At 44.4% G+C, this 13,546-nt stretch overlaps 1 protein-coding gene across 2 annotated transcripts in view; it reads left to right on the forward strand.

The window, feature by feature from the left end:
- The window catches only part of armc10 (armadillo repeat containing 10), a 43,477-nt gene that overhangs the window by 25,105 nt on the left and 4,826 nt on the right, over positions 1-13,546 (forward strand). For both annotated transcript variants that reach the window (XM_038811571.1, XM_038811570.1), the window contains exon 5: positions 5,687-5,758. In XM_038811571.1, coding sequence (XP_038667499.1) covers positions 5,687-5,758 — 72 coding nt within the window. The remainder of the gene's footprint in view (positions 1-5,686; positions 5,759-13,546) is intronic.

The following is a 13,546-nucleotide window of genomic DNA, read 5'->3' on the forward strand; positions in this document are numbered from 1 at the left end:
ATTGAGGCATACAAGATGATCAGAGGATTAGATAGGGTGGACATTGAAAGCCTTTTTCCTCGGATGGTGATGTCCAGCATGAGGGGACATAGCTTTAAATTGAGGGGAGATAGATATAGGACAGATGTCAGAGGTAGGTTCTTTACTCAGAGAGTAGTAAGGGCGTGGAATGCCCTGCCTGCAACAGTAGTGGACTCGCCAACACTAAACACATTCAAATGGTCATTGGATAGGCATATGGACGATAAGGGAATAGTGTAGAGGGACTTTAGAGGGGTTTCACGGTCGGCGCAACATCGAGGGCCGAAGGGCCTGTACTGCGCTGTAATGTTCTATGTTCTAAGCTATAGGTCAGTTAGTCTGACTTCAGTGGTGGGGAAATTATTGAAAACAATTCTGAGGGACGGGATAAACTGTCACTTAGAAAGGCACAGATTGATCAGGGCTGGTCAGCATGGTTTTGTTCGGGGAAGATCGTGTCTTATTAACTTAATGCTTGTTTTTGAGGAAGTAACAAGGAGGATTGATGAGAGCAGTGCATTGCATATTGTTTACATGGATTTCACTAAGGCATTTGACAAGGTCCCAAACAACAGACTGGTCAGAAAAGTGAGATCTCACGGGATACAGGGGAAGGTAGCTCAGTATAAAGGAAACAAAATGTAATGGTCTGTGGATGTTTTTGCGAATGGAAAAGTTTCCAGTGTTGTTCCACAGGGTTCAGTGTTGGGGCCCTTGCTGTTCATTATATATATTAATGTTTTAGAGTTAAATGATTTAGACATAGATAGGGTGGCATGATTGGGAAATTTGCAGATGACACGTGCTGTTCGGTAATTTGGACATTCTGAATTCTCCCTCCGTGTAACCGAACAGATGCCGGAATGTAGCGACTAGGGACTTTTCACAGTTTTAATGTAAGTCTACTTGTGACAATAAATATTATTATTATTATAAATTGGGCATGTAGATAGTGAAAAGGATAGCTGTCGACTACAGAATTATATTAATAGTTTGGTTGAGCAGGCAGAGAAGTGGCAAATGGATTTCAACCTGGAAAAGTGTGAAGTAATGTGTTTGGGAGGGCAAACAAAACAAATGTATACTCACTAAATGGGAAAATATTTACAGGGTCTTAGGAAGTATTGATAGGGGCTTAGGAAGTGAGAGAACTTGGAGTGCATGTGCACAGGTCCTTGAAGATGGCAAGACAGATGGACAAGGTGGCCAAGAAAGCTTGTGGAATGCTTTCCTTTATTGGGCGAGTTATTGAATTCCATAGCAGGAATGTAAGGATGGAATTGTACAAATGCCGTTGAGGCCACAATTGGAGTTTTGTATATAGTTCTGGTCACTGTGAGCGGTTTAGGTATTCCAGATCCGAAGGGACTATTTTACTAACCTATATCAGGTTAAGCCACCAAAAGAGGGAAATCTGTTTCTCTGTTAAGACTCACAATAGCTCTCATGAGGGGAGGTTTCTTTTCTGTGTCTCAAACAGTTACACAGGATTTCAGTTACTTTCTAGTGGAAGAAGTTCAGATAAGTCACTCATAACTAAAACCCCTTACCTCTGTCGGTCATGGATCCTTGTCACTTAAGACTTCCTAAATTAGTGTTTTGGATCTAAAACTTATTGCGAGTAAGACTGCACAGTTTAATTTATAATAGTATTTTTATTATAAAATATTCTCAATTGATATATACAGAATTGCAGAGTTAAAAATATAAATTGATTAACAGTTCTTTGTTACGTTAAGAATATAAATCAGTTAACAGTTGTTTGTTATCTGCTAACAAACTAAAGTCTCTAAGAGAAGGATATATCTAAACATGGAAAATCCTAAAATATCTCATATCAATTTCTGATACATTTTAAGAAGTTTATTAGAAACATTCTTATAAAAACCACGATGGTCTTTGTTTGACGAAGCAGGCGGAAGAGCAGAACTTTGACGCACTCTAGCAGGAGAGAGAGTGCCAGTTTTGCAAAACTGTTCCTCTTTTTATACATCATTTCCCCTATTTAGTGAAGGGCTTTTCCTGTACCTTTTCTTTCGTACTGGACAATTTCCCATAGCCAGATCAGCTTTGTGGCTTATCAACAATATGTGATTTAATGACCTTAGTGTCTGCTTGAATGTCAAGTGTCTAAGGAAGCTATATGGTCGGACAGGGAGTTGTTTGAGACACATTTCTATTTCTGTCTATTTTCAATGTGTCAAATTTCTTAGATATGTCGATGTTCAGATAGCCACTATTCCAAATGGTGTTATCTCAAGTGTCAAAAGTTATATAGCTAGGAAAGAAGTTTGTTAATTTATTTGACTTGCTATCTCTAATATACCTTCCTGCGGTCTAGCTTTTGGTTATAATTGCAGGACGGTAATTTAAAGAATTTATGGGCTGTCAATTCAAGGATCTTCCTTATCCTGCATTTGTCCGGGGTGGCTTAATGATCCCAGCTAAAGTTTTTGCATCTCATGGTGACTTTTGAAAGACCTTTCTGCTGAAGTGGTTTTATTCCACTTTAAATTAAAATACTTGATGTATTAATTTCTGCTGCTTATACATGTCCCTATTCTAAACCGAATTCTGCGGACAGTGTGATCTCCATCACATCACCACATTACAGAAAGAACATTTTTGCTTTACAGAGAGTGCAGAGGAGAATTACAAGGATGTTACCATTTATAAGAAATGCTGCTATGAGGAGAGATTGGATAGGCTGGGTTGTTTTTCTTTCAACAGAGGATGCTAAGGGTGACCTAATTGACCTAAAAAGGGGCCTAGATAGGGTAGACTGGAAAGACTTGTTTCCCCCAGTTGAGGGATCAATTACCAGGGGGCATAGATATAAGGTAATTGGGAGAAGGATTAGAGAGGACATGAGGAAAATCCTTTTCACCCAGAGAGTGGTGAGCATTTAGAATTCTCTGCCAAAGTTGGTGGTTGAGGCCGAAATGTTCAACTCATTTAATAGGATTTGCGTCTGAAGTGCTGTAACCTGCAAGGATATGAACCTGGTGCCGGAAGGTGGGATTAAAATGAACGGTTGGTTTCTTTCCTCGGTCGGTGTAGACACGATGGATTAAATGGCCTTTTGCTGCACTGTAACTGTTCTATGTTTTTGGAACCACTGCAGTCCATGTGATGTTGAAGCACCCACAGTGCTGTTAGGAAGGGAGTTTCAGGATGGCACAGCAGTTAGCACTGCTGCCTCACTGCAGCAAGAACCCAGGTTTGATCCTGACCTTGGGTGACTGTCTGTGTGGAGTTTGCATGTTCTCCCCTTGTCTGCATGGGTTCCTCCAGGTGCTCCCACAGTTCAAAGACATGCAGGTTAGGTGGGTTGGCCATGCTAAATTGCCCCTTAGTGTCCAAAGATGTGCAGGTTAGCTGAGGTTAAGGACATAGGGTGGGGGAGTGGGCCTCAGTAGGGTGGTCTTTTAGATGGTCAGTGCAGACTCAATTGGCTGAACGGCCTCCTGCACTGTGAAGATTCCATCATTCTATGATATTTACCTAGTGGCAGTGAAGGAATTGCAATACAGTTCCAAGTGAGGATGTTATGTGACTTGGAGGGGAACTCGCAGGTGATGGTGTTCCCAGGCCACCTGTTGCTCTTGTTCTTCTAGGCGTTTAGAGGTCACGGGTTTGAAAGGTGCTGTAAAGGAGCCGTAGTGCGTTGCTGCAGTACGTCTCATAGACGGTACACGCTGCTGCCAATGTGCATTAGTGATGGAGAATGAATGTTTAAGTTGGTGGATGGGATGCTAGTCAAGTTGCATTATCCTGGATGGTGTCAAGCTTCTTGAGTATTATTGTAGCTGCACTCAATTACAGAACTGTTATGGTGCAGAAGGAAACCATTTGGCCTATCATGTCTGCTTTCCAAATGGGCATTGCGGCGTAGTGCCTTCCCTGCCATTTCACCGTATCCCTGCACATTGTTTCTATTCAATCGTCTAATGCCCTCTTAAATGCCTTGATTGAACCTGCCTCCACCACACTTCCAGGCAATGCATACCCAAACCATTTGTTGTGTGAAAATGTTTTTTCTCACATCACATTTGCTTCTTTTGGAAAACACTTTTAATCTGTGTCCTCTCATTCTTGGTCCTTTTATAGCAGGAACAGTTTCTCCCTATCTTCTTTGTCCAGCCCCCTCATGAATTTGAATATCTCTATCAAATCTCTTGTAGCCATGATGTGGAGATGCTGGCATTGGACTAGGGTGGGCACAGTAAGAAGTCTCACAACACCGGGTTAAAGTCCAACAGTTTTATTTGAAATCACAACCTTTTGGAGCGTTGCTCCTTCATCAGGTGAAGTGGAGGCAGATTCATAAGCACAGCATATATAGTAAGAAGTCTTACAGCACCAGGTTAAAGTCCAACAGGTTTGTTTCAAAAAAGTCCTGTTGGACTTTAACCTGGTGTTGTAAGACTTCTTACTGTGCTCACCCCAGTCCAACGCCGGCATCTCCACGTCACAGCATATATAGGCAGAGACACAACTGCAAGATAATTACAGATTGGAATATGAAGAAGGTGTAAGCTTGTGATTTCAAATAAACCTGGTGTTGTGAGACTTCTTACTTTGCTCTTGTATCCACAGTATTTACATGGATAGTCCAGTTCAGTGTCTGGTCAATGGTAACTCCCAGGATGTTGATATGTTAAATGAGTTTGGGCAGTTCCAGTCTAGTTCCTAGTGAGTATAAGGATATACACACAACTATCAAGGACAACCAAGTGGTTGATGTGGGAAATGGGAATCAAAGTCACTTTGGAGCATTAGGGATGATGTTTCTTGACTAAGGCACATTGTGGGAACTGAGTAGAGGACCTGACCTTGGAGTACTTTATGTTAACCTTGGATGCCTGAAACAGGAATAATTATATTACTGAATACTGACATCCTTTCATCACGTTGATGACAATAAATAAGTTAAAATTTAAAGAAAAGTATTGTATTTCTGCAAGCAAATTTCTACCATTTGCTTTACCTTTTGATGGAGTTCGCTCAATAAACTTCTGTGCTTCTAGAGTGCTGTAAAACGTTGCTCTTTAATCATAAACAACTATATAAAATCGGATCATATTAGAATAAGGAGAGAATACATAACTTTAAGATGTGTACCGAATTACATTTGTGCACTATTCTATTCTATTAATGCAACCTAGACAAAGCATGTGCTTGATGAGCAGTAGCATCATAATGTAAATTTAGATTAATATATTTTGGATTCACTGGAAATAAAGTCTCCTTGATGATCAGTGAATTAGTCTTAAGTAGGTAAACCATACAGATCGGGAACATCACAGGTTTGGTACCTGGTGTTAGCTTATCTCAGTGGGGGCAGTGATAGTAAGCAAGGATTGCATCCATGGGTTAGGGTGAGGTAAATTGACCAGGGTTCCAGTTTTGATAGCTTTCCAATTATCCCTGCTGACATTTTTAAGTCTTGAAGGACAAAATTCAACTTGGTTATGATGTTCTGTTACATCAAATAGTCTGTTCACATTTATGAAAACTCACACATTAAGAATTGGTAAGTAGACGGTGACTGGCACCTGTTGAACTACATACACTTTAGCCTCCTGAGAGATGGTGGTAGGTGATCTAGGTTGAGTTTTCATAAACAGTGCTTATAAGGAATTTTTATTTGTTTAAAAAACAGGTTCAGGTATTAAAAATCCTCGTAAATTTGTCTGCAAACCCAGGCATGGCTCACGACCTTCTCTGTGCTCAGGTAAGATCCAAGCTATTGCAATTAATTGAAGCCATTTTGCAGTTGAATGCTTGATTTAAACAGGATACAAATAGAAATTAAACCTTTTACTCCTTGCCTAATAGTCCATAGATATTGTCAGTCCTAATGTAGCATTTTGTTCAGAATGATCTTCACTTATTTTATCCACTCACATTGTTTTATGTTTAGTGGGGTGTAGATCAGGATTTCCAGAAAGTTGAACAGATGCCCAGTGCAAGTACTTTCAGTTTTAGACAGCTTTATTACCAGTTTGGATTTTGAGTTCACCTTGCAATGCCAATATTGATTTGAGGTTAAAGTCCAACAGGTTTGTTTCAAACACTAGCTTTTGGCGCACTGCTACTTCCTCAGGTGAATGAGGAATGATTTAAGACTTCTTACTGTGCTCACCCCAGTCCAACGCTGGCATCTCCACAATATTGATTTGGTATCCCAATGATTGACACTGAAAGCAAAATGTAGTCGATGTGAAGCATGACTAATTGAAAATGATTTTGTATAAGTGTAGGCTTTAGCACAACTGTTCCTTTCTGATTAACCTGGTGGTTAGTGTGCATGTAAACCCAGAGGGCGCGATTCTCCGCTCCCCAGGCCGGGTGGGAGAATCGCGGGAGGGCCACTCTGGCACCCCCGCGATTCTCCCACCCCCCCCAAAAATGGCGTGTCGCGTTTTGGGACACGCCGCTCGGATCGCCGGTCGCCGTTTTTCATGGCGACCGGCGATTCTCCGGCCCGGATGGGCCAAGTGGCCTGACGATCCCGACCTGTTCAAGCCAGCGGCAGCCACACCTGGTCGCTGCCGGCATGAACAGCGCGCGACAGGTAAGTGTGGGGTCTGTGGGGGGTGGAGAGAAGAACGAGCACCACGGGCGTGCTCGGGAGGGGACTGGCCCGCGATCGGTGCCCGCGTCTCTAAGAGACGCACTCTTTTCCCTCCGCTGCCCCGCACGATCAAGCCGCCACGTCTTGCGGGGCAGCGGAGGGTAAGACGGCAACCTTGCATGTGCAGGTTGGCGCCGGCCAACCTGCGCATGCGCGGCTGGCGTCACTTAGGCGCCACCGGCAGTGTCATTCTCGGCACGCCGCCTTGACGCAAGCATCAAGGCCCGGTGCGAGTTTCTCCCAACGCCGCTCCTAACCCCCGGGGGGGTGAGGGGGGGGGGGGAATAGGGGGCAAGGAGCGGCCTCCAACGCCCGTGTGAAACACTCCGGGTTTCGCGTCGGTCGTTGCGGCAAATTTCGCCCAGAGTCTTCTGTGAAACCACAATGGTACAGTTTGATTACTCAGCAGTGCGTACCTTCTCTTCACCTACCTATGTGCAGAGCGCTCAGCTCCAGATGTGTGAAAACCAAAGCGTAGGAACAAGTGCGCACAGGTTGACTGATGGGTATTGACCAGTTAAAATCGGTCAACTAACAAACAGGTGACAAACCATCTGCAGCTTGCATATAAAATGTGAGCGATTGCCACCATCCTCCTCACACAACATAGCCTGTCAAATAGAACTTTGAGTTGCAGAGAAGCAAGCAGTTATTGCTATCCTGTCACTGAATCCCAGACATATGAGTGTCCTTATACTTGGTCTGATGATAATGACTTCAACTGTCAGCCCAAGTGTCAGAAAATTTGTTTATATGATGAGCCTGTCTTCAGTATGGTGAAAATCTCTTGGAGAAGACGTTGCAATGTTCAGGGCGTCAAAACCTATTTTCATATACTAAATGCTTAATCCAGATGCTTGTATAGGGGTTTCTGCAAAGAAGTATGTATACCTCTGATGAGTGGGGTTGCCAACTCTGGAGGCATTCCTGGAGGTTTGATATGATGTCTGCAAATGTTATTGCATTTACCTAATAAAGATTGGGTCCCCTGTGGTTGATTATGCTTATTTGTAGTTCTGAACTACTAACTGTTCTGGAAGAACTGGCAGTTGAACTGGGAAAACCACTGGCCCCCAGCTCTGCAGGGAATGCTGAGCCCAATGTCCACCTCATTCCCCAGTCTCTACTCCCCCCCACTCTCTCTGCCCAAGCATAATCCTCACCCCCCTGTTCAATGTTGAAAATATGTTTTTGCTTTAGTGGTTTTGCGTGAATGTTATACTTTACTGCTTTAATTCTTCCTCCTGTATCTCCTCATTAGCCAAACTATGATTATTGCTACTCTGAAATTTCCTCTTGTTCATCCTGAGCTTCAAATACACTGTCCTTTGTATGTTTTCCTCCCAGTGCCTTTGTAAAAGCCAAGTAGTATTAATTAAATAGAGAAATACAAGAAACATTGTAATGAGAAGAGAGAGCTAAAAATGGAATAAGGATTCACCCTCAGATGCTGGACCTTTTGTTGTATTCTGTCTAGGTGTTCAAGAGAGATGGTAGAAAAGTCTCTTTAGATAATGGAAATAATTTAAAACCTGAAACACACTTGGACTTTAGAAAGAGTTGCAAAATGTTGATGGAAAGTTAAGTGTTTGATATGAGGGCAGCACGGTGGTGCAGTGGTTAGCACTGGGACTTCGGCGCTGAGGACCCGGGTTCGAATCCCAGCCCTGGGTCACTGTCCATGTGGAGTTTGCACATTCTCCCCGTGTCTGCGTGGGTTTCACCCCCACAACCCAAAGATTTTTTTTTCTCATATTTATGAACAATTGTATATATACATCACATTTTTCTTGCCCGTGCTAATTTCCTTCATTATGCAGAGAGGTTTATTTTGTCCTTCGTTTAACTGACCCTATGTACATTTTGCTGCCCTCTGGATTGGTCTATAGTTCCTCCCCCTTCCCCGACATGTGTCTCCCCCCCCCCCCCCCATCCCGGCTTCGGCTGTGTTTTTCTTTTATTTCCCGGAAAGAATGAAAAAAAAGGGGGGGGTAGCCCCCCCCATTTCTTGTGGTTTAAAAAAAAAATTCTTATTAGCTTACTCCTCGTTGCTGGCCTCGAGCAGGTTTTGGAATAGGCCGACAAACTGCCCCCAAGTATCCAGGAAGCCTTCCTCTGACTCTCGGATGGCCTACTTAATCTTCACCGGGTGGAGAAATTCCAAAAGGTCAGCAAGCCAGTCTGCAACCATGGGTGGTGTTGCCAATCGCCAGCCGAGCAGGATTCTCCGGCGTGCGACTTGGGAAGCAAAAGCGTTGGCCCCCTTCCCCATGTGTAGTTCTGGCTGCTCCGATACCCCGAAGATTGCCACTGTCGGGCATGGCTTCACCCTCACCCCAACAACCTTGGACATTGCCTCGGAAAAGGCTGCCCAGAACCCAGCAAGTTTGGGACAAGCCCAAAACATGTGAGTGTGGTTGGCCGGGCCCCTCTGGCACCGTTCGCATTTGTCCTCCATTTGGTCAGGTGTGCTCTGTGCACCACTTTGAGCTGCATTAAGCTTAGCCTTGCGCAGGAGGACGTGGAGTTAACCCTGCTCAGTGTTTCTGTCCAGAGTCCCCACTCTACCTCTGTCCCCAGTTCGTCTTCCCATTTTTGTCTGGTCTCGTCCAGTGGAGTCCGAGATCCGTCCAGTAGCTGTCCATAAATTTTCCCACATAGACCCCCCCCCTTGTTGCTTGTGCCTATCAGGTCCTCTAGTAGTGTGGTTTCTGGGGCCCCAGGGTACCCTACTGTCTCTTTGCGGAGGAAGTGTTTTATTTGGAGGTGTCTCATTTCCTGTCCTTTTGTTAGTTTCCACTTCCTCGTCAGTTCATCCCACAACCCAAAGATGTGCTGGTTAAGTAGATTGGCCACACTAAATTGCCCCTTAATTGGAAAAAATAATAATAATTGGGTATTCTAAATTTATAAAAAGAAAAAAAAAGTGTTTAGTATGAGAAAACAAAACGTTTCTTGAAGGTATCCTGCAGTGGAAAAGGTTGTTAGAGTTCCTGAAATCTGAGGAGATATGAGGCCAAAAATTTCAATGGGGCCATCAAAGAGATCAGGTGTACTCATTGGTAATATTTGTGAGAGATATGATAAAACTGTATTTTTGAAGAAGTGAAATAAACCAAACATTTATTGCACCATTGAAAGCATGGAGGAGACCAATGTACAATGATTAAGCTGTTGTACTTGAGAAGAATGCCGGTAGTGTGTGGAGATGAAACCTAAAGGAAGTTGATGTATATGGATTGAAACCTTTATAAGACTGAATGGGGTTGGATGATAAATGGAAGTTCATTTACAAAGAGAGTGAACAGGGTAGAAAAGGGAACATGCCTTGGGGAGCCTCTGTGATGTTAAAATAGGACCAACCTAACAACACAATTATTTTGGGTCTAGTATTATTGGATGAAGACTGATATCTGTGATGCCGGGGCCTCGTCCTCCTCCACCTTCCTCCCAATGTGGAAAATTACCCAGGTATATCCTGCACACAAGCCAATCAGTCTACTCTCGATCATCAGCAAAATGATGGAAGGGGTCATCAACAATGCTATCAAGCGGAACTCACTCAGCAATAACCTACTCATGATGCTCAATTTGATTCTGCCAAGGTCACTCGGCTCCTGACCTCATTACAGCCTTGATTCAAACATAGACAAAAGGGTTGAACTCCAAAGGTGAGGTGAGAGTGAGTGACCTTGAATCATGGCAGCATTTGACTGAGTATGGCATCAAAGAGCCCTAGCAAAACTGCAGTTACTGGAAATTGGGGGAGAAACCTCCACTGGCTGGAGTCACAGCTGGCAAAGGAAGATGGTTGTGGTTGTTGGAGGTCAATTATCTCAGCTGCAGGACATCACTGCAGTTCCTTAGAGTAGTGTTCTAGGGCCTGCTTCGTTAATGACCATCCTTCCATCATAAGGTCAGAAGTGGGGATGTTCACTGATGACTGCACAATGTTCAGCATCATTGACAGATCCTCAGATACTGAAGTAAGACCTGGACAATATCCAGGCTTGGGCTGACAAGTGGCAAGTAACATTCGTAACACAAGTGACAGGCATTTATCTGCTTCAACAAGAGAGGATCCAACCAACGCCCTTGACATTCAATAGTATTACCATCGCTGAATCCCTCACTATCAACATCCTATGGGTTACAATTTTGACCAGTAACTGAACTGGACTAGCCATATAAATACTGTGGCTTCCAGAACAAGTCAAAGGCTAGGAATCCTACAGCGAGTAACTCGCCTTCTGACTCTCCAAATCCAGTCCACCATCTTCAAGGCACAAGTCAGGAATGTAATGGAATACTCTCCACTTGCCTGGGTGAGAGCAGCTCCAACAACACCCAAGAAACTCAACACTATCCTGGACAAAGCAGCCGTCTCGATTGCTACCCCTTCCTCAAACATTCAATCCCTCAGCCACCGACGAACAGTGGAAGTTGTGTGTTCCATCTACAAGCGGCACTATAGGAACTCGCCAACTTTCCTTAGGAACCACGACCACTACCATCTAGGACAAGAGCAGCAGTTACCAGGGAACACCACCACCTTGAGGTTCCCCTTCAAGCCATAAGACCTTAAGCCATAGGAGCAGAATTAAGCCATTTGGCCCATCGAGTTGTTCCACCATTCGATCATGGCTGATATGTTTCTCATCCCCATTCTCCTGCCTTCACCTCATAGCCCTGATCCCCCTATTAATCATGAACCTATCTATCTCTGTCTTGAAGACACTCAGTGATTTGGCCTCCACAGCCTTCTGCGGCAAAGAGTTCCACAGATTCACTACCCTCTGGCTGAAGAAATTCCTCCTCATCTCTGTTTTAAACGATCGTCCCTTCAGTTTGAGGCTGTTCCCTCGGTTTCTAGCATTTCTACTAGTGGAAATATCCTCTCCACGTCCACTCTATCCAGGCCTCTCAGTATCCTGTAAGTTTAAATAAGATCCCAATAAGATTTCAATAAGTCACTCACCATACTGTCTTAGAAATATATCACCGTTCCTTCACTGTCACTGGGTTTCCTCCCTAACAGAAGGAATTTCAGGATTTCTTTTTTAATTTTTGCAATGGGCTTCACCCACAGAATCAACTTGCATTGACACTAATAAAATAGGAATTCAAATGGCCACTTTATTGTTGGGATAACTTCCAAAATCTTTCTTAAACTAAATTTTAGGATTTCTTCTGTTTTCTTCTGTTCGTTATGAGAATTTATTTATTTATCCAAAATGTAAGAAGTAGCCTGAATTGAATAGGCTGCAGCTCCCTTTTCAGTCAGCATCACAGTGAAGAATTTTGGGAAACCGTGTCCTGTAGTCAGCATCACAGTGAAGCAGGCAGTAAAGGGACTTCAAGAGGCGCAAGTCAGAGCAGCGGGACTTCAAGCGGCGAGAGAGAGATAGGCTGTCCTGGTGCCGAAGAGCAGCAGAAGCTTGACGATTGCTGTACTTACTGCTGGAAGAGGTCAATCAGCTGCTCTTATCTGTGGGGAGTGCGGAAGGAGCAGCAAGAGCACTGAAGAACCAATCTTGGTGAGGCCAAACAGCGTGGGGAGATCCAGAAGGAGCAGTGCGATGATCGGGTGAGCCGAGACCCGGCCGGGGCATGGCCAGGCAGGGTCTACAAAAGGATGAGAAGGAGCAGTGAGGAGTGGGTGTGCCGATGGAGCAATAAGAGCACCAGAGATCTGACCTGGACAAGGCCAGGCAGTGAGGAGACCACAAAAGGCCCAGAAGGAGCAGCGAGAGGAATGGGATTGGTGACTTATTGGCAAGAGCATTGACAATCACCACCATTGCCTGTTCCCAGAAAGTGCTGTAACACTTCAAAAATGCCGCCATTGACAGGCAGGCAGAGGACAAGTGGACGATGAGTGTTTGTTAATCCCCATCCTACAGTAGAGTCTGGCCTCCAGTCATTTTGGATTTCCCTGCGATCGGGCCGAGACCTCACTGCGTTGAGACCTTGTGGTGGTTGGTGTGCAGTCATGCCATGTTAAAAAAAATCTTCGCACAGGCATCTTCAATCCCACCCCCATTCACCCACCCAAATTAATTTTGCATCCTGGAACGTCAGGGTCCTTATGGGCAATCCCAACAGTGACAGGCCCGAATGTCACACCGTTATCATAGTCCGGGAACTCCAGTGCTACCACATTGATATCGCCACCCATACGAAGACACGACTGGCGGGAGAAGGCCAGCTTAAAGAACGAGGTGGCGGATACACCTTCTTCTGGTAAGGCAAACCAGAGGAAGGATGTCCTATCTATGGGGTAGGCTTTGCCATAAAAATTTAATTGGCCTGGTGCCTCAACAAATCCCCCTGCGGGTAAGTGAATACTTCTTGACTCTACGGATCACACTGGCCCAGAAGTAGCAAATCACAGCCCTCAGTTCCCATGCCCCAACCCTAGACACAATGGATTAGGCAAAAGAGGTATTCTACTTCGGCCTCAACCAAACATCCCAAAGGGAGACGAGCTAATTCTCCTCAGCGACTTCAATGCTAGAGTCGGGAGAGACACAAACCTTTGTAAAGCTGTGTCAAGCAGGGAAGACTAGGGAAAACAAACCCCAATGGAGTTGAACTCCTGATGAAATGCCTAGACCATGACCTTGTCATGTTCTGCCAGAGAGACAAGCACAAGACCTCATGGCAACACACCCGCTCCACGTATTGACACCTAATAGACTGTGGAGGTGACAACACAGGTGGAAAATCTGGAGAGAATTTGGAAACGTGATTCTTTCTAGAAAGATTGTGTTTGCTGATTTTCTCTGCCTGTCGCTGGCAATGTCATGTGGTTCAAGCCAGAAAGGACAGGAACCTCATTTAAATAGATTTTAATGCATTTAAAGGGGCTGGTTTAGCTCACTC

The sequence above is a fragment of the Scyliorhinus canicula genome, chromosome 11 (assembly GCF_902713615.1).
Source record: "Scyliorhinus canicula chromosome 11, sScyCan1.1, whole genome shotgun sequence".
Classification (NCBI taxonomy): Eukaryota; Metazoa; Chordata; class Chondrichthyes; order Carcharhiniformes; family Scyliorhinidae; genus Scyliorhinus; species Scyliorhinus canicula.